Here is a 22906-nt window from a genome sequence, read left to right as displayed (position 1 = left end):
ATAAACAACAATCCTAATCACAACTTCAGTGACCAAATTTATGCACAGCAGTCTGAGTGTAGTATTTTAAGGGCTTTGTACAAATTATAATCACACTGTTATCTCTACTTGTTCAGTGTTCTTAACATAGGAGCATGTTGATATAGAGGTTGAAACATCGATTATTATTTTCTTAATTGTGAGTAAAGTAATTGTTGCTTGAACATAAATTGTACACAGTAAATAACATGTTTCAACCTCTATATTAAGGTCATCATCAGGAAAGCATACATATGAACAAGACACAAGCTACATAACACTATGTAGCTTGTGTCTTGTCTAGCTGACAAAAAATGATTTAACACACAAAAGTATGTTAAATCTAACTGCTTGGTTAATCATTTACAGTAGCCTGACCTCAGGTGAGAAAAAAAATAAATGAATAATTCAAATTCATATTTTTTTTTTTACCTAATAAGTATACTAACTGTTAGTGTACTTATTATTATCAAAATATTAAAAATTCTCTGTGGTTTTCACTACAAATAGATGAATCAACTGTCATGTCCAACAAGAGTATCTGTTTGGGATATGTGTGACATATTGACCATAATACAGAAGAAGATATATTTGAAGAAATATTTTGTTTAGAATTAGAAAGTGATACAACAAGTATATTTAACAAAATAAATTCATTTTTCACATCCAATGACTTACAGTGGCAAAACTGTGTCAGAATCTGTACAGATAGTGCAGCCGCTATGATAGGTCATCATATTTCTCTCTTTCAAATAAAACAAATTGTAAATTTTAATATAATGGTTACTCATTGTTTCATACACAGAGAACAACTAGCTTCGAAAGAAATGAGTCTGAAATTACACAAAGTAATGATAGTTGCTGTAAAAGTTATAAATTTTATAAAAGCAAATATTCTTAATTCAAGACTGTTTTCTGCTCTTTGTGAAGAAGTTGGTTTCTGTATGCTCATACAGAAACTAGACAGCTGTCGAGAGGAAAAATTCTTGCTCATTTATTAGAATTAAAAACGGAAGTCGAAATATTTTAAAATGATAAAAAATCCAGCCTGGCCATTTATTTCGATGACAAAAATTGGATTGCAAAACTTTCATATTTAGCAGATATTTTCTCTATTCTAAATCAGCTAAATTTATCTTTACAAGTCTAACAGTCTAATATTTTTACTATCCTAGGTAAAATAGAGGCAATGAAAATAAAACTGCATAGATGGGTTCAAAGAGTATATTCAGATGTTTTTGAAATGTTTCTAACTAGTCACAAATGATTTCAGACTACAATTTTAAATTTGATAGACTACACCTAAATTCTTTAATTATATATCACCTCCAGATTAATTGAAAAGGTCAATAAATGTTTTCCAAATAATGAACTTGATTGTAGAAAATTGTGGGTTCAAGATCCATATAATAACTGCAAAAATACAAATTTATCACAAATGGACAAAGATACATTACTGGAATTGACAAAGGATTTAAGTCTGATCTCTGTTTAGAAGAAAAAAAGTTTGGTCCAATTTTGGATACATATCTGCACCTCTTTATCATTGCTATTCAAAATTTGTTGCCTTTTGTTTCTACATATTTGTGTGAAAAGGGATTTTCCACAATGGTAAATATTAAAACAAAACATTGAAATTGACTCCAAATACACTCATGCATGCAAATAGCATTGAGTAACATAATTGAAGCAAAAATAGACAAATTAGTAGAGCATGTTCAACAACAGGGGCCTCATTAAAATACATTTAAGTAACGTTGATTTCTGTTTTCTTTTTTTTTTTCATTATAATCAATAAGTAAAACCACTATTAAAAAAAAAAAGTTTAATTATTATTATGTTGCTAGGGAGCTAGCAACTACTAAAAGAGAGCTGCAAACTAGGAAGCTGCAACTACTAAAAGAGAGCTGCAAACTAGGAAGCTGCAACTACTAAAAGGTTAAGAACCACTGTAGAGAGATAAAGAACCACATAAAGAGAGGGATAAAAAAATTGATAAATAAAATTACAGTGAAACTTCAAATGCATCTACAATCCTGTTATCTTACTGTTTTCTGGTATCTGCCATCATGTTCTGGATGTTTATTGTTGTAATGGATCTTCCAAATTCTTAGAATTACTAATCCATCAAAATTTCCTCTTAAACCAGGTTTTGGCACAGATGTTTCCTTTCCAGTTAATTCTGTGGCATGTTTGGAGTGCATGGTCTGACAGGTTTTTAATGTGGTGTTTCTGTTCATCTTTTCTTGGTGGAATTATGTGTCCTATTTCCCACCTATGTAGGAAAAGTTGCAGGTGCACTGGCTTTTGTAATCCCCCCCCCCAAGGTGGGCAAGGTAAGGAAGGGAATCTTTGGATGAGCTGAGAATACTTTTTAATTTTACAAGAAATTTGAAAGTTGCCTTAATATTGTATTTATGAGTGTTCTATCTATTTTTACTGATATTCCCTAATGTATGATATGGCAATGGCATTTTTGTAATAATTTTTACCTTTGATGGCATTATTGCAGAGGATCTTGTGAACTGATTTTTTGTGGAGTATGAGCTATTTCTTTTTTTAATAAAAACAGGCCTATCAGACCATGTATATATAGCCTGTGTCTTGTTCATATGTATGTTTCCCTGATGATGATCTTGATATAGAGGTCAAAATGTTGAGTATTATTATTATTATCATCTGACCTCCATGGAGTCAGACACTCATCATAGGAAGTACCCACTAATGCACACAATGCTCATCCAACCATGCTTTAAACTGATTCAATGTGTCTACATTCACAACATACTCAGGCGATGCATTCTACTCACCAACCACTATCCATGCAAAGAACCTACTCCTCACTCCTCTGCTCACACCCTCCTTATACAGTTCCCAGCGATCATCTCTGGTTCTACCCCCCCCCATCTATGAAAAAATCTCTTCCATTTCAACCTGATAACCCTCTAACTAGCTTATATGTCTCAATCATATCCCCCCCCTTCCTCTTATTCATGAGGCTTTGCAACTTACATTTTCTCAATCTGACCTTGTACTCCACATTCCAAAGATCACTGACCACCTTCATGAATCTTCTCTGGACTCATTCCAACATATCCTAATCACCATGAAAACCCGGTGACCAAATCTGTGCACAATAATCCATGAGGCTTGATCAAGGCATTATACGATGGCATCATAACCTCTCTATTTCTGCAAGTCAGGGTTCTCCACATCATTGTCATTATCTGATGTGACGTCTTCACAACTTGTGCAACGTGGCCACTGAATTTCATGTCCTTGTCCACCATCACTCCTAGATCTTTCTCTTCTAGGAGTGATGGTGGACAAGGCCAATTCCTTTAAAGTTTCCTCACCAATTGTATACTTTGCATCCCATCATTGCCTACCAAATCTCAAAACCTTACACTTTGCAACATTGAACTGAGAGTTCCACTTACCTGATATTCCACTTACCTGCCCATCCATGCAATCTATTCAAGCCTGCTTGTAAGGCCATAACATCCACTTGATGTTATGGCCTTACAAGCATTGTTCTCTCCAATTTTGCATCATCTGCAAACAGCTGAATGTCACTAGTTAAACCCATTCTAATATCATTAACATACAAATTGAACAATGGTCCCAAAACTGACCCCTGAGGTACACCACTAGAGACCTTTCTGTTTCAGGATACCGCAACCCCATACACAACTTTCTGATACCTATCTGACAACCAGTCACTGATCCAACTCAGAAGCCTGTTATCCAATCCCATCTGTTTCAATTTATTTAACAGCTTGTCATGTGACAGTCTATCAAGAGCTTTTGCAAAACCCAAGTACACACCGCTGTATATGCATCTTCCCTGCCCAAGGTATTTGTCACTTTCTTATAGTACATAAGTAAGGTAGTGAAACATGATCTCCCTTTAACAAATCCATGCTGATAACCACAGAGAATACTGCTGTTATTAACCAATTTCTGTATGCTACCTGTCACCAATCTCTCCAGTACCGTCACCATAACTCCAGATATACAAACTGGCCTATAATTTGAAGCTACAGCCTTATCACTACCTTTATTATTATTATTATTATTACATCACACCTCCAGTGCGTCCAAAGACTCATCGAGGAAGGGCATCTACTCTACAACTCTTTGTCTCACTACTCCACCAACCTTCATCATCTAACACCAATGCCATCTACCGCTGACTAAAACCACTAGTACTTCACAGACAATCATAAACATCCATGCCCATGGTGGGATTCGAACCTGCAGCCTTTTGGCTGGAGGGCAGATATGCTAACCATTCGGCCAACCAGGCTGGCAGTGGAAAAATTTTATCCTCCACTCCCATGGAACCTGTGCTGTTGCAATACTTTTATTAAACAGGCATGCTAATGCTACTGCCAATTTCCTGGAACATTCCCTTAAGATGAGTAGTGATAGGTCATCAAATCCTATCACCTTATTGACATCAAGTTTATTTATTTCCTCAAATACCTCCTGCTCACTCACAATTAAGCCATCATCTCCAGTGTCCTATACACTTAAGTTCCTCATGATTCCACCCTGATCAAAATGAAACATCCTTAAAATTTATTACTGAATACCTCAACAGTGTCTTCTGCAACAGTTACCATTCTACCACTTTCATCCATTAACATCATCTTACCATGATCATTCTAACTGACTTGTCACAGACAAGTTGCAGGTATCTAAAGAACTCTAGGTTTTTTCTTTGCCTGATTTTCCAATTTCTGCTCATACTCTACTTTTATTTTCCTTACTTTCCTTGCTTGTTCTTTATAACCATTATTCATCTTGTACTTCCTCCAAAGTACTTCCTTTTTCCAGATTTCATGCTTAAGCATCACATTAATCCATTTTACACCTACCTTATTCAGCCTATTGTTCAGAATACATTCGCACATTGATGTTGTTATGTATTTCTTCGTCAGTTCCCATACAGCATTTATTTCCTTACTGCTCAACTCCTTGTTTCATGTTATAGCTCCAAGCCATCTTCTAAGCTTGTCATAATCACCACACATATCCTTTCCTCACAAAAGTCTGCATATGACTAGCCACCACACAGGCGATCACTTCATGATTACTCTCACCAACTGGAGGAAAGTGCAAAACGCCTCTCACAATTACATCCTCTGATGAAATGATCAGATCTAGAACTCTCCATCATTGTATGCCCTCCCTTACATGCTGCCTGAGATAGTTGTCTCTCAAGAACTCGAGAAATTCATTTTCCTTATTCCCAAATGCTATCTCTTAATTTCAATCTATACCGCCAATAATAATTATCCTTCCTTTGTTCACTAATCCAAGTTGTTTATACATTTATTCATGACCACCTTTCACATTACCAGGCCTATAGCAACATCCAACTAAATACGTCTTCCTCTCAACCTCCACATTACACCACACTGCTTCATAACATTGCCACTATTTCCCACTTTCATGTCTACCTTATGTGGACTTAATTCCTCTGCTATCATCAGCAGCACTACCCCCTACCCTCCCTTCTTGCCCTTTCTATCCTCACGAAAAATACTGTATCCTTCCATTTCTATTCCCGTTACGATACCATCTTCATTCAACCATGTTTCATTTATTCCAATGATTTTGGGACAATAAGGAAATCATTTTTCTATCATATTTATAACTACTTTTATTTGTCATGCATATTGAATAGTTCTACCTAAAACCAAACCAATGTCAATATGCACCAGGAAATGAATTATTTGTGTATGCACAGGTATACGGCTCATATTTGTAATGGAACTAAAATTTTTTTGATGATAGTTTGGATGACAAGGAAATAGTAAAGAGAAAATGCAGAGCTACTCGTATATGAAAAATATGTCTTCCGCATTACTTCGACCTTAGTATCACCTCTGGGTCTGGCTCCTACTGATGAGAACTCTATAAAGGTCTAAACCAGTCTAGGTAGTGACCCTTCCCATAATCCCTAGCATTATACTTGTCCACAAGGATATGTGCTTTGCATTACAGGATACTAAGGCAAGTGAAGTGAAGTCATTAGCTTCTATTGCCCCAGTCCTGAAAATACTTCAGGTGCAAACTTTATTTGCTTACACTTGGATAAAGGATTAAACCAAGTATATAATTTCTTGGTATCAGGCCCGTTTCTACATTTTGCGGGGTCCTGTGCGAAATGGAAAAGCGGGGCCCCTGAAAGTTAGTAAAATTTATGGAAATTTTAAATGGAAGAATATCTTGTTAATTAATTAATTAAATCAAATATGAAAAATATTTATGCACATAAATAAACAAGCATGCTCTTTAGCATCAATTTAAGTAAAGGGAAAAAATAGTTAAAAAATATATGTGTTTGTATGTACATATATATTATTTTATTATGTAAGTACACCTTATCACATATATATATGCCAGAACAATGATTTATTTAATAATATAAATAATAATATAAAAATATGAAAAAATATCCATTTTTACCATAAAGAATGAAATATATGTATAACAACTTATAAGATTTAAAAGAAATCTTAATATATTAAGTTTTATTTAACCTAATGCGCTTATCAATAAAATCATTTATAATGCTATCAAAATTCAAATTTTTTGCAATTTCATGCTCTATAGATATTATTGCTAGGGACGACAAACGTTCTTGAGACACAGAAGATCGCAAATAGGTTTTTATTAATTTTAATTTGTAAAATGACTTTTCTGCTGATGCGACCATAACTGAATTGGTTAATAATATTTTAAATGTCGTAGTAATATTTGGATAAATATCCGACAAATTATTTGCAATTATGAATTTTAAAATATTAATGGGTGTATCTTCTGGAACAATATTTCTAAAATAATTAATCATTGTAAAATTCAGATTCATCAATATCTGTATTTAATTTTTGATACAGCTGTTTGCAGCAAAATTTTAATTCATTTTCTGTCATTTTAATTATTAATTTCATATCAAAGAAATCCAAATGATTTTTTGTGAATTTCATACAATTCAAATCTTTGTTTGTCAGATTGTAGAGCAGTATCTAAAATTACAAAAAAGAAATTTATCCTAAAATTATCTTTGTTATCACCTATGTGTGATTCATCAGGCATTTCATAATGAAAAAACACTTTTCTTCGATGTACTCAACTTTCTTTAAATTTAATTTCTAATAGATTTGACAGTTCTTTAGCAAACTCAAAACAGCTATCAAATCCTGATATTCTCTACTCTTCAAAGTACTGCACTAACTCTTTAATATGCTTAGTTGCTGCATCTATGGGAATTTTTGCATTTTGTAATACTTTACTTACTAAATTAACTTTTGAAAAAAGCTCATACCAAATTACAAGGCTTAGTATAAACTCAAATGAATCTATTTGTTCATATATTGAAACCACTTCTACTTTAATAGTATTATCTGATGCAGTTTTAAATAATTCTTTTAGTGCATTTAAAAATTCTGGAATTTGAAAACGTACAGCTCTAACTGATTCTATTCTACATTCCCATCTTGTATCACATACCGGTTTTGGAGTTAATTGTTTAACAAATTTCTTTAATATGTCTCAACATGAAGTTGAGGAAGCAAATAATGTACATATTTTTTGTATAACATTAAAAAAATTTATTACTATAATTAATGATTTTGCAACATCCCCTAAAATCAAATTTAAATTATAACAGGCGCAATGGGTATAAAATGCCTTTTCGTTTTCATTTAAAATGTAAGCACGGACTCCCTCATATACTCCTTTCATATTCTCTCTGTTATCATACCCCTGCCCTCTAAAATCTGACAATTTAAGATTTAATTCATTAAAAAGTGATTTTATATTTTCATATATACCTTTACCAGTAGTGCCATTACTTGGTAAAAAACGTCAAAAAGTGTTCACGAATTTCAATATCTGCTTCAAATATATGTAAAAATCTAAAAATTACTGAAATTTGCTCCTGCTGACTAACATCAGGAGTACAATCGAGAATTATTGAATAGTACTTTGCCTGTCGTATCATATTTACAATATTTTGTTGAATTTTGGTTCCCATATCAACAAATAATTCATTTTGCACAATGGATGATAGATACGAATTTTGTTTCTTACCTATAATTTTTTTCCCCAAACATCACATTAAATGATCTTTTAAAAGTGGATCAAATTCTGCAATTAATTCTATGATTCCAAAAAAATTACCATTATGGGCTGTGTACAAAGCATCAAAATTACCTCTAAAAGCTAAATTATGTTCGGATAAATAAAGAATTGCTGCTACTATTCATCTTAAAACATTTAACCATTCTGCTTCAAATTTTATGACATTTTGATTTGCCTGATCAATTGTATCGTGATTTTGTAAATTACATTCCATTTATGTCCATGAATACATGCATTTCATGTGCACTGGATTTCGTTCGGGCGACTTTAATCTTTCACTTACATGTCACCAGTCAGAAAAGCCATTATTAGATAAAAAATTATCATCAAATGAAAATAATTTGCAACAAAAACAAAAAAATAGAGTTGGAAGAGTTTGAATATACAAGCCATCTTTTGTTTTGCTTCTCTCCATTTGCAATTGTCCTAACATAGTGAGCTGTGGAAAAACACCTCTTGTTGTCATCTTTTGGAAAATCATTTTCAGTCAGAGGAGACGATGGACCACGTTGTACAATTTGTGTTAGTGTTACATTGTTCAAAGTTTTGGGCCATGTTGCTGGATCATCAATAGTAAACAGTTCACCTTCCTCTAATGTCTCAGTTTTAGGATCTTCAATACTCATTGTTTGACCAAACGCATCATGTTCTCCACTTCCTTTGAGTATTTCAGAACTCTCATTATTAATTAATATTGAAGCCGAAGAACTGTTTGTAGTTATTTCAGAATTCCCGTTATCAACTGATATATCTGAACAAAAATATGAATTCAACTTCATAAATTTAAACAGTGAATTTCTTTGATGTTCCTCAGCCGCTTCTTTTTCTTGTTTTCTCTTTAGTTTTTTATGCCCACTTGGGCATTTTCTTCCATAATAATCTTGCTCATGACTAGTCATACTCTAGAATTAAATACGATAGATTTAATTATAAAATAAGTTAATAAATTAAAACAAAATTCCTTAACTGATAAATAAAATATATCTAAAATAGATAATATTAGAAAATAAATAAATCTAATATAGATTGAAACCTGCTATTGAAGAAAAATTCTGATGTCGGATAACCTAAAGCCAGTTTACAAAATATATTTTTAAAGATGTTTTGCAAGTAATGTCATATAAAAAAATTGCCATGACAGTACGTGTATATACTTACTAGTTCATAAAATCATAAACTAAAATAAACTCCTTACAATTACTAAAAACACCTGTTTTAAAATGCACTTTTCCCTATTTACCACTATGTCATATGATATTGTTATATATCTTAGAATAGTTTCAAACACTACCGTTACGATCTTATTTCGCTTATTATAACAAAAATAGTTGGTTGTAAAATTATATACATATATTTTTCTATATAATAATATTTTTTAATAATTACAATATTAATTTATTAATAATTTTTAAAAAATTAATTGATTTTCTTTTTTCAATTTTTTTGAGCTTTGCGGAGGCCCTGTGCCACCGCACAGTTTGCACACCCATGAATACGGCCCTACTTGGTATCTTTAATTTATAGTATAACCAAGTGGAAAAACTTCCAACATAATACAACAATAATTATAATGATTAGCAGATGGTGTAAGAGTGTGGAATTTCAACTATGAGGTTGGACTATTATTATTATTATTCAGGCCTCCACAGAGTCAAAAGACTCATCGTGGGAGGTCCTTCCTAAGAACATAAAGTGTGTCAAGACTCATTGAAGGGAGGTCCCCCCTAAGAAACACAAATTCTATCATACCACTCTTTAAACTCATTGACCGTTCTCACTCCCACCACTCCATCAGGCAATGCATTCCACGGTTCAACCACCCTCCATGCAAAGAAACCACTCCTTACCCTCTTGCTCACAGTTTCTTTTCGTAACTTCCAGGGATGGCCTCTTGTCATCACTCCTTCCCGCTGTTCAACCAAGCGAAAGAACTCCCCAGTGTCAACCCTGTAACCACCTCTCAACAGTTTAAAAGTCTCAATCATATCACCTCTCCTTCTTCTATCTACCAAACTCTGCGGTCCACATTCTCTCAGCCGATCCTCATAACTATCCTTGTACAGTCCTGAAACCATCTTTGTCATCTGTCTTTGTATCTTTTCCACAGTTAATTTATCCCCTTCAAATCCTGGGGACCAAATCTGAGAACAATAGTCCAAGTGTGGTCTGATCAGAGACTTATACAACGGAATGATAACCCTCTTATCTCTGCAGGTCAGTGTCGTTCTCATAATTGCAGCAATCCTCTGTGTTACCTTCACCACCTTTGCAATATATCCCCTAAACTTCAGGTTTCTATCAATCATCAACCCCAGATCTCGTCTCCCCTACTTCCTCCAGTATAACTCCTCCCATAGAGTATGCAGCATCCCATCGATGTTTCCCAAACCTCAAGACCTTACATTTTGCTGCATTAAACTGACACCCCCCATTCATTTGCCCATCTATCTAGCTTATTTAAATCCTCTTCAGGGCTACTGCATCTGCACTATTACTAATAATCCTTCCCAGCTTCGCATCATCTGCAAACAACTGAATATCCCCTTGCAATCCACTGGCAATGTCACTGATATAAAGGTTAAACAATATAGGTCCTAGTACTGAGCCCTGTGGGACCCCACTTGTAACCCTCTGCCTCCTTGAAACTGCTCCACCATACACAACTCTCTGATACCTATCAGACAGCCAATCTTGAATCCAGTTGACCAATCTGACATCCAGACCCATGTGCTGCAACTTAAATATCAGCTTATCACATGGCACCCTGTCAAATGCCTTCGCTAAGTCTAAGAAAATTGCAGTATATGCCTTTCCCTCATCTATGTTCTTGTAACTTTATTATAAAAGGCTAGCATATTACTGAAACAAGAGCACCCTTTCACAAATCCATGTTGACTCTCACAGATAACATTACCCTTATCTGCCCAATGCTGTATACGTTCCCTTACTACTTTCTCAAAGATCTTAACTACTGATGACACACAGACTGGCCTATAATTAGACACTTCCAGTCTGTTACCACCATTATGCAATGGCAACCTTACCTTCCTTCCATTCCCTGGGCACCTTTCCTGCAGCCAGACTTTCATTGAAAAGCCATATTAAAGGAACTGTCAGTTCCCTAGCACATTCTCTTAAAACTCGTGGTGAAATACCATCCAGTCCCAAAGCTTTACTGACATCCAGTGTACTCAGTATCTGAAACACACTCTCCTCCTGTACCTCTAAACTTCGAACCAGCCCTATCCCTCTAGCATTAAAATTGACTCCTCTAGGATGAAATACTCCAATAAAGTGTTCATTGAACAATTCCACTATGTCCTCTGCATCAGTCACTCTATTCCCATTTTTATCCCACAATATTATTCTTCCACAGTCATTTCTCCTCCTACTGACCACATAGCTAAAAAATTCCCTAGGATTTTCTTTGGATCTTAGGACCAATCTCCTCTCATATTCCAGTTTCGCTTTCCTTACCACACTAGTCACTCTTCTGGCCTGTGTCTTCATGCATCTTGTGTTCACCTGTCTCCTTATATCTCTTCCATAGCCTCTTTTTCACATGCAATTCCTGTTTAATATTGTTTGTCATCCACTTTACTCCAAATTGTGTCCTCTTCTTCACTCGTGGTATACAACTTACCATTGCTGCTAACAAATATTTTTTCACAATTTCCCACGCACTAATGATATCCCAGCCTTTCGATTTCTCCTTCCATGAAACTTCCCGAAGTTGACGTCTAAGACTATTATAATCACCTGCCTTATAATTCCACATAAGTTCCCGTCTCTTTGATACTCCTGCATGTCTATTCATTTTCCAAGTCAAAACCATATGGTCACTCTCTCCAACTGGTGGGAGAGATGTCAACTCAGTTATTATCAACTCTTCTGATGCTATAACCAAATCCAAAACTCTTGAACCTCTTGTTCTCTCTGTTTCATGTTGCCTAAGACATTTGTCCCTCAAGAATTCTAAAAATTTCATTCCCCTATTGCTACATGCTCCCTATTGCTTCCTCTCTCCAATTTATACTACTGTAGTTAAATATGTATATCTATAATGTACTTCAACCTCATAGTTGGTAGACATGTAAGCTTGGAAAAGAATTCACTGAATTAACATTCTCTTAAGTTAGTAAATTCTTTTCCAAGCTATATGTCTTATGATATAAGTTGGTAAAGTTATCGCAATAGTATTTTACAGAACAGATATAGGAGATATTTTGATAAGATTAACATTCTTGGGAGGTGAGAAGGAGGATACTTAGAGAAAATAAAAGAATTCAATTTTTCTCATTGCCAGAGAGTGATCAGCAAGTGTCACCTGAAGATCAACAAGGGTTGCCTAAAAAGTAGTGATGACTGCAACATCAGTTAACAATTTGGAAATTATGTTTAAGCACTGTTTGAACTAAACTAAATTAAAAGTCTTGTAATGGTAAAAGGTAAAACAAAAGATTACTTTTGTTTTTGTAAGAATTCATTAAATATTTTGCTTAAGTTTAATATGCTTACCATTTGAATTCAGAAAGAGCAATCCCACAATCATAAATAAAGGGTGATAATTAAACTGCTTCCTTGGATCTGTCTTCCAAGCAAAACCTCCAAGATACCTTCCTGTCCAAGCACCAACTAATGCAATATTTACAATTCCTAAAAGCTGACTGAAAAAAAATCCTGTAGTGAAGGCTCTACTGAGCTGATCTGATTCCATTGTTTTGTCTGGCTGAGAAACACCAGTTTCTATAGTATGGTTTAAAACAAAAAGGTATATTAAACTATATTGCTATCTTTATATTATTTCTATATTATTATTATTAGAATTCTATAGAGATTTTGTTACTGAATGTAAATATAATGCTCACTAAAACAAATTATGATACATAATTCTGAAAAAGTTCCATATCGCTCTGAAAATTACACATTAAAATGTATATGGAGCTAGCTTTGCATGAAGAATCCCACCACCCTTCCTGATTCACATATTCGGTGTGATAACAAAGTACTGTATAATATCAATGTCATGTGTGGCTACTATAAATGGGCACACCTATCCTCTGTAAGTAATCGGTAAATGCTTGCCACTAATGGAGAAACATGGTGATGTAAGCCAATTTGACCATGTTCAGACATTTGAAGCCTGGAGGATAGGTGCCAGTATTTCAGAAACAGCCTCACTTGTTGGTTGCTTCCATACTACTGTCTACTGTATCAAGGGTGTACCAGGACAAGATTAATCATTAACAGACATCCAGCAAAAGGGCTAACATTGGTCAGCACTTTGTGTGGTTGATCCTAGAGGCAAGCATTTCCACATGCAGTATACCTTGCTTCTTTACTTGAGTTCTACAACCAGAGACTGACAAGGGTACTCATAATGACAGTCAAGTATCGCAAACAAAGCCTCGCATGGGCAGCCAAGAAATGTTGGCATTGGACTTTCAACAGATGGAAGAAGGTCATATGGAGTGATGAGTCCCATTTCCTGCTGCATCGTGCTGATGGTCGGGTTTGCATTTGGCATAAACGGCATCTCTAGCCCTATCCCCTAGTTGAACAGTTGGTGTTATGGTCTGGGGGAGCTTTCTCCTGACATGCCCTATGGCCATTGGTTATCATCTCATAAACACTGAATGGTGAACACTGTGGGGACCTGTTAGCTGATCATCTCTATCCATATCTGCAGGAGGTTTACTTTGATCACAGTGCTATCTTTCAACAGGACAACACACCTTGTCATCAGGCTTGTACAACTACTGAGTGACGACTACGTGGAGGAACATGACAACAAATTCACCACATTGCCTTGGCCCCTAAACTCCTCTGAATGTAACCCATTTGAACATGTGTGGGACATGCTAGCAAGGTGCGAGAACTGCTGATCCTCCTCCACAGAATAAGCATGAACTGACAGAGTTGCTGCAGGGAACGTTGGTTGAATTATGAATGGAGGATGTTTGACACCTTGTGGAATCTGTTCCTAGGCTTCTGTGAGCTGTAAGTGCACAGAGTGGTGGACCAATGCATTATTAGGTGGGTGTTCCTAATGCAAAGCTAACTCGGTGTATATTAGCAGAGCATATAATTTTTATGTTATATCAAATTTAATATGTTTTTCAACATCTTTATTAAGTTCCATACAACTTGTGCAAGAGTGAAGTGGTATTCAGTGAATGTGTTAATGGGATGGCTGTCATAAGTCAAGGACTTATGTGCTATAGCAGTGTTTCTCAACCTGTGGTCCGCAGGAATGGGACAGGTGGTCCACAAGCAGACTTAAATTAATTAAATAAATATATATTTTTAGTTATCCAACCAAATTAAAATTGAATAAGTAAGTAAAAATTATTGAAATCAAATGGAGACAAAAAAAAAAAAAGCTTCAGAATGTTCAAAGGTGGAAGCAAAAAACTATATTGTTGTTCACTTCACCACTCTTTTATTACTCGCCATTCTGGCACAACAAATAATTTGTAGTGGCAGAATGACGAATAATAAGATCGGTGAAGTGAACAACAATATAGTTTTATTGCTTCTGCCTTCCCTTGCTGTTTTGTCAGATTTGAAGTGAACATGTGTTATCCGTATTTCAACCAATTGCTTGTTTTTACTGATTTTTATTACTGAAGGCTTTCCTCCTTCAACCGAGGCTCAGTATATCTTCAGAAGTGCTAAATGATACTCAGACAAAGTGTATCTTGAGTTAACCCCAATATTTATATATTTATACAAGTTTTGGAAACATTTTTTAATAATGGAAAAGAGGCTTAGAACTAGGACTTTGAAAAGAAGAGCAAATGAAACAGGTGATGCTAGCCTAATTGTGATACACCTATTTTAACGGCGAGTAAATCTGATACTATTAAAGTAGAAGAAACAAGCAGTTCAAAGAAAAAATACAGCAGGAAATATAACAGTTCATATTTGGAATTCAGGTTTACTTGGTGTGAAGATGAAAGCGAACAGAAACCTCAATGTGTTATGAAGTGTTGTCGAACGAGTGCCTGAAACCTGTGAAACTCTGACATTTAGAAACTAAACATTGTGATGTGAAAAATAAGCAAATTGAGAAAAAAAAAAAGCCAATTTCAACGATGCTTTGGGACATTAAATCACGGGAAAGATGTAGTTTTGGCCATGGGTTTGATTAATAGCAAGGCGCTGGAAGCATCCTATCTCTTAAGTTTGCACTTAGCGAAAATAGGGAAACCTCATTCTATCAGGGAAAATTTACTACTTCCAGTTATAAAAGATGCGTGGCAACAAGTTACTAAAAGATTTTGATTTGACTCCTCTTTCAATGACAGTGTAGGTCGCAGAATTAATGATATGGCAGGTGACGTAGAATCTGAGTTAATCGAAAGAGTTAAGAAGAGCCCTTATTATGCGTTACAAATAGACGAGACTACTGATGTTACAGATGATGCGTAGTTAATGTGTGACATAAGATATGCGCATGATAACAACATGCATGATGATATTCTGTTTTGTAGAACTTTGTCATCCCAAACAACTGGAGAAGAAATATTTCACACTCTCAGTAATTACATAATACACAAAGGGATCCAGTGGGAAAAATGCATGTGCTTTTGTTCAGATGGAGCTCACGCCCTTACAGGCAGGCAGGCATAGTTGGGAGTTGTTTCTATGGTCAAGGAAGTGGTTCCAGATATGAATTAGGTATATTGTTTATGAAACAATGTATGACATAGGGAAAGGTTGGCCTCCAAAGGAATACCACCAGAATTTAAAACTGTGCTATACAACGCTGTGAAGGCAGTTAATTTTATTAAGGCTCAACCATTAAATAACGGGTTATTTTCAGTACTCTACGATGAAATAGGCAGTGAATATATACAACTTTTGCTTCATTCTGAAATTTGCTGGCCTTCCAGAGGCAAAGTACTAACAAGGTTATTTCAATTAAGGCACAATGTTTTATTGTTTTTTTTTATAAATGAACGTAATTCTACGTTTGCATCACTCCTTGTTGACAAAGCATTGCTATCAACACTATCCTATCTTTCAGACATTTTTTTTCAAAATGAAATGAACTAAATCTCTCCCTTCAGGGAAATTCTTTAACTGTTCCTGATGCCTACAACAAAATAAAAGCATTCGAGGAAAAAAAAAAAACTGGTGTTATGCATTAGTTATCTAAAATACAGATAATTTGCACTGTTTCCAACATTGGAATCCTTTTTAGTGGAAAATTATCTTTTTATTCATTCTGAGTTTCTGGAAAGGGTTTGTAACCCTTCAAAACTCTGAAACAGAATTTTCAAACATATTTTTCGAATAACGTTTATAAGAAATTTTTGTGGTTTCGAGATCTATTTCAGGCTTATAGTCACGAGAATGATCTTTCGTCATTCCCGTGACTATAAGCGAAAAAAGAACAGTTAATTGAGCTTTTAAGTGACAGTGGGCTTAAAATGCAATTCCATGATCTTGCTTTGGCTTGATTCTGGATCTCGCCTTCAGTGAGAAGGGAATTTCCCGAATTATCTGAAGAAGAGCTGAAATTCGTCATGCAGTTTTCTACAACCTATTTTTGTGAGGATTAATAAGAATTCAAAAATTATAATAAAATAATAATAATTATTGTGATTCAAGACCCCTATGGAGTCAGAAGACTCATGGGAGGCCCATCCTAGAAAACACAGTCTATTATATAACTCCTTAAACTCATTACAGTTCGTGCTCTGACCACCTCTATCGGGCAATGTATTCAACATTGCCTGATAGAGGTGGTCAGAGGTATACATTTATCCCCTTCAAATCCTGGAAACCAAATGTAAGCACCATAGTCCATGTGTGGTCTAATCAAGGCTTGATACAATGGAATGGCAACTGTTATTCAGCATCCTTCTCAGTATTGCACAATCCTCTGGGTTATTATCTTCATCTCCTTTGTAATATTGAAAGTTGTTGAAAGTTTATTTTCCACTTGGTTAGAGTATAATAAATTTAGTTTAATCCTTTATCCAAGTGTGAGCAAACAAAGTTTGCGCCTGAAAGTATCTTCAGGACTGGGTTAAGGTGGTACACACCAGGGCAACTCGTTGCAAAGGTGGAGCAAGCTACCAACACTCCTATCCTAGTATCTCCTATAATGCAAAACACATCTCCTTGCGGATATGTCTATTGTTATGCATTAAGGGAAGGGCCACTACCCAGACCGGTTTCGACCTTTATTGAGGTCTCTTCAGTGGGAGCCAGGCCCAAGTCGAGATATCAGGCAGAAACATTAGCAGGTCATCTCCACCTATAGGAATTGCCAATTGGTGTGCCACCCTTTTTTAATAAGTTACTCTGGATTTAGAGAAAGATGTTGAAAGTTTATTTTCCACTTGGTTAGAGTATAATAAATTTAGTTTAATCCTTTATCCAAGTGTGAGCAAACAAAGTTTGCGCCTGAAAGTATCTTCAGGACTGGGTTAAGGTGGTACACACCAGGGCAACTCGTTGCAAAGGTGGAGCAAGCTACCAACACTCCTATCCTAGTATCTCCTATAATGCAAAACACATCTCCTTGCGGATATGTCTATTGTTATGCATTAAGGGAAGGGCCACTACCCAGACCGGTTTCGACCTTTATTGAGGTCTCTTCAGTGGGAGCCAGGCCCAAGTCGAGATATCAGGCAGAAACATTAGCAGGTCATCTCCACCTATAGGAATTGCCAATTGGTGTGTGCATTAAGGGAAGGGCCACTACCCATGCATAACAATAGACATATCCGCAAGGAGATGTGTTTTGCATTATAGGAGATACTAGGATAGGAGTGTTGGTAGCTTGCTCCACCTTTGCAACGAGTTGCCCTGGTGTGTACCACCTTAACCCAGTCCTGAAGATACTTTCAGGCGCAAACTTTGTTTGCTCACACTTGGATAAAGGATTAAACTAAATTTATTATACTCTAACCAAGTGGAAAATAAACTTTCAACATCTTTCTCTAAATCCAGAGTAACTTATTAAAAAAGGGTGGCACACCAATTGGCAATTCCTATAGGTGGAGATGACCTGCTAATGTTTCTGCCTGATATCTCGACTTGGGCCTGGCTCCCACTGAAGAGACCTCAATAAAGGTCGAAACCGGTCTGGGTAGTGGCCCTTCCCTTAATGCATAACAATAGACATATCCGCAAGGAGATGTGTTTTGCATTATAGGAGATACTAGGATAGGAGTGTTGGTAGCTTGCTCCACCTTTGCAACGAGTTGCCCTGGTGTGTACCACCTTAACCCAGTCCTGAAGATACTTTCAGGCGCAAACTTTGTTTGCTCACACTTGGATAAAGGATTAAACTAAATTTATTATACTCTAACCAAGTGGAAAATAAACTTTCAACATCTTTCTCTAAATCCAGAGTAACTTATTAAAAAAGGGTGGCACACCAATTGGCAATTCCTATAGGTGGAGATGACCTGCTAATGTTTCTGCCTGATATCTCGACTTGGGCCTGGCTCCCACTGAAGAGACCTCAATAAAGGTCGAAACCGGTCTGGGTAGTGGCCCTTCCCTTAATGCATAACAATAGACATATCCGCAAGGAGATGTGTTTTGCATTATAGGAGATACTAGGATAGGAGTGTTGGTAGCTTGCTCCACCTTTGCAACGAGTTGCCCTGGTGTGTACCACCTTAACCCAGTCCTGAAGATACTTTCAGGCGCAAACTTTGTTTGCTCACACTTGGATAAAGGATTAAACTAAATTTATTATCCTTTGTAATATGTTCCCTGAATTTCAGGTTTCTATCAATCATAACTTCAAGATCACTTGCCTCTCCCACTTCCTTCAGTACAGTTCCTCAAACAAAGTATGCAGCCTCTCATTGATGTATCTCAAACTTCAAGATTTTGCATTTAGCCAAATTAATTTGACATCCCCATTCATTCATTTGTTATCTGTCCAGTTTATTCAAATCCTCTTGAAGGGCAACCACATCTGCACTATTACTAATAAATAACCCTTTACAAATTTACATAATCTGCAAACAACTGAATATCCCCCTGAAATCCATTCACAATCTTTGCTATTCCTGTATGTCTATTCATCTTCCAAGTCAAAACTACATAGTCATTCTCTCTAACTGGCAGCAAAAAATTTTGTTTTGTTTCGGTTATGGAAGTTGCCATATCTCCATTTACTAACACATTGCCAAGTCCACAACCATTTAAAGATTCCATTTTTCACAAATGTCATACAAGCTTTATATGGATTTTTTCAATTGAAGGTGAGTTAGCTGATTTCATACAGAGGTAGCTGGATTTTTTCTACCAGAAACTCTGGTTTTTCATCCTACATACAGGAGACAAACAGGCATTGAGAAAACATGCAATACTAGTGATGGTGGACAGTAGATGGTTGGTGTAGATGATGGTAGTTGCAGTTCCCTGTATTTGATGGATTAAGTGGTGCAGACGGAGGGCTGTAGAGTAGGTGCCCTCCCTCAATGAGTCTTTGGACTCCTTGGAAGTGTCACGTAATAATAATAATAATTTTGTATTATGCAGTGCTGGTGGCACGTATGCATTCCATCAATTGCAAATGTAGCAGGAGTGCATGTCTGTATGAAATGTAGACAATGGGCAGCACCAGATAACTGATGTCAACACTCCATGTCTTAATAGCAGTGGTAGTGCATTTCAAAAGATCAAGTGCTGACAAAGAGTACCAGTAATGTGAATGAGAGCGAGAAGGTGAATATGAAGTAGGAAATGGATTTTAACTCAACAGTGTTACTAGAGATGTAGCAGTTCTGATAGCAGTAAGGGAACTCTTAGAATTTCTAAAACTCCTGATGGGCAGATGCTTTAAGCAATATGTAGTACAGAAAACACAAACATCAAGTCTTCTGGATTTTGTCATAGCATCAGAGGATCAGATTGTATCATCATCCTTGTACCCAGATGGTGAGAGGGGAGGGAGAACCATTTACATTGCTTGGAAAGAAGTCAGCGGACATCCCCCCCCATGGGCAAGGTGCATCATGCCATGTAATGAGTCGCATGTTTGTAGCCAGTATAAAATGGAGGAATATGATGCTCCCAGGTCAGTGCAACTGTATCTCAGTGAAATAGCTGCAACATGGGAATTGATGGAGTTTGAAAGAAGCATTGTAATAAGATGCAATGTCGCAGGCTTATTCGTTCAGCAAATAGAGTATTCCTGGTCAATGATCAGGGATACCATACTGAGATGGAAGCACAGGGAGTCAACTGCAAGTGCTATCTGAAGTTGATGACCCACCACACTCACCAAAAGTGACAATAGGGTGCTTTGAAGGATACTATGTAAAAATTGACATTTGTCTGCTTACACGTTGAATATAGCCTTCTGGGCATAGACTGGAACATAAATCTGCACTAAAACATTCAGAACCAAGGCTCAAAATATGGGTTTCCATGGTGGAACATCAATATTCAATTACCCCACATAACCTGAAAAAACATGCTGAATCGTCTTCAGAGGTGCAAAGAGCATACACAGTGAGATGTGGAAGCTTGGAAAGCTGTGTTATGGAGCAACAAATCATGCTACACCCTCTACCAAGCAGATGGACAGATATGGGTGTGGCAGATGCCCAGTGAACAGCTCTTACCAGGGTGCATAACCCCGACCATGAAATTTGGAGGTGTGATGGTATGGTTGTGTTTTTCCTGGTTTGGCCTCAGACCTCTGTTTATGGTGCCACAAATACCGAACTCAGAAAAGTATCTGAACTTCTGGACAATGCAATGCTTCCTACTTTGTGGCATTTCTATGGAGACCACTGTCTGTTTCAGTGAAACAGTGTACCATGTCATAAGACTGCAGCTGCAGTAACTGCATGGTTTGTGAACATGAACATCACAACACCTGACTGGCCTCCACAGAGCCCTGATCTCAACCCTATTGAACACCTGTGGGATGAACTGTAATGTTGGGTGAGGTCAAGGGATGTCTGCCACACAATTAGTCTACCTCATTAAATGCCTATAGGAAGAATGGTCCAAATTTCCCATTGATCACTATTGTATGCTTGTGGAAAGTATGCCTCGTGGGACTGCTGAAGTCATCACAGCAAAAAAGAGGTCATACCACATCTTATTAACGTGGGTGCCATGGCTGTTTTTCCTCACACTATGGTGTCCATGGGCTTCTTTCCAAACAATGTAGTTTTAACTTAGAGAATAAATTGACATGCAAAAATATCAAGGAAAAAAGAATTTATTTAGAATTATAAGATATGTGATTATAACAGTCTCAGAAATCAGCCTGAGGCAATTCCATGGGCAGAAGAATTAAAAGTTGGGATATCAACAGTGCATGAGAACTATTTAAGAAATACTTATCAGAAGCAACAGTAAATTGCGTTCAAATGAAAAGATACAATTTAGTGTGGAGTGGATGACTAACGAAATCAAACAGGAACTGCCGGCCTGGTTGGCCGAGTGGTAAGTATATCTGCTTTCCAGCCAAGGGGATGCGGGTTCGAATCCTGCCTTGGACATGGATGTTGTGATTTTCTGTAATACTAGTGCTTGTGGTGAGCGGTAGATGGCATTAGTGTAGTTTTGGTTTGTTGTAGTAGATGGATTGAGTGGTGAAGACAAAGATCTGTATAGTGAGTGCCCTCTCTCAATGAGTCTTTGGACTCCCTGAAGGTGTCACATAAAAATAATAATAACAACTGCAGGTGACAAAAAGAGGTTATAAAAAATTATAAAGAGAAAAGTGGGGAGCAGTTGCATGAGAAATACAACACTTAAGCCAGGAAAGTGACTAATACAATAAGGAAGATAAAATTGGAATACAAGAGATGCACTAAGACTCAAGGAAAATCCTAAAGATTTCTTTCATTATGTGGCCAGCAGGATGGGAAATTATTGCAGAGGAATAACTATTAGATAGAAATGGAAGTCAAGTGATCAATGTAAATGATGTACTGAAACTGTTTGATCATCATTTTATTTAAGTGTTTTATTCTGGAAAAGCAAGTTTTATTTCTAGAAGGATAAGAGGAGGGTTGAAAAGTTAGAAATGCATGAGGAAGAATGCATTTTGAATGACAAATACTGTGGAAGTCATAAGGCAGCAGAAATAGATGGGATTTCACTATGTGTTTTAAGAGGGGGGGGGAGAGTATGCTAAGATTCCGACAGCTTCATTGGCTGATAGTGTAATGCAAGCCTAGTTAATGAAAATATCCCCAAGGAGTGAATACCATTGCATAAGGATCGTTGTAGAATGGAGACATCAAACTACAGACTTATTTGTATTTTTTCTATAGCTGTTAAGAGTTTGAAGAAATTTATACAGGATCATATACAAAATTATGCATTTGAGGGTAATATTATCTCTGGGTCAGATTGAATTTGTTAAGGGGTTTTATTTACAGTAATTATTATTATTATTACCCCAAGACCTCACGCAGTTAAAGACTCATCTGGGAGGTGCTTTTATCACACACACAGCTCATCATACCGTGCCTTGAACACATTCAAACTCCTTGCAGACACTACACTCTCAGGCAAGGCATTCCAATCATCTAGAACTCTGCAAGAAAAAAACCTGTCTCTCAGTCCCCTACTCACACCCTGTTTATACAGTTTCCAGGGATGACCTCTGGTTCTCCCCGATCTTCAACTATTTTCTGTAGAACATCTCCAGCATTGATCCTATAACAACCCCTTACCAATTTGTAGGTCTCTATCATATCTCCCCCCTCTTCCTCCTGTACAC

General features: G+C 36.4%; 1 protein-coding gene across 3 annotated transcripts in view; it reads right to left on the bottom strand.

The window, feature by feature from the left end:
• The window catches only part of LOC150108684 (transmembrane ascorbate-dependent reductase CYB561-like), a 200119-nt gene that overhangs the window by 103313 nt on the left and 73900 nt on the right, over nt 1-22906 (bottom strand). For all 3 annotated transcript variants that reach the window (XM_090416150.1, XM_090416148.1, XM_090416149.1), the window contains one exon: nt 12694-12921. In XM_090416150.1, coding sequence (XP_090272276.1) covers nt 12694-12921 — 228 coding nt within the window. The remainder of the gene's footprint in view (nt 1-12693; nt 12922-22906) is intronic.

The sequence above is a fragment of the Typopeltis vanoorti genome, chromosome 3 (assembly GCF_054136105.1).
Source record: "Typopeltis vanoorti isolate ZY-2024b chromosome 3, IOZ_Tvanoo_1.0, whole genome shotgun sequence".
Lineage (NCBI taxonomy): Eukaryota > Metazoa > Arthropoda > Arachnida > Uropygi > Thelyphonidae > Typopeltis > Typopeltis vanoorti.
Note: the sequence above shows the minus strand (reverse complement) of the source record. Positions and strands in the feature narration are given on the sequence as shown.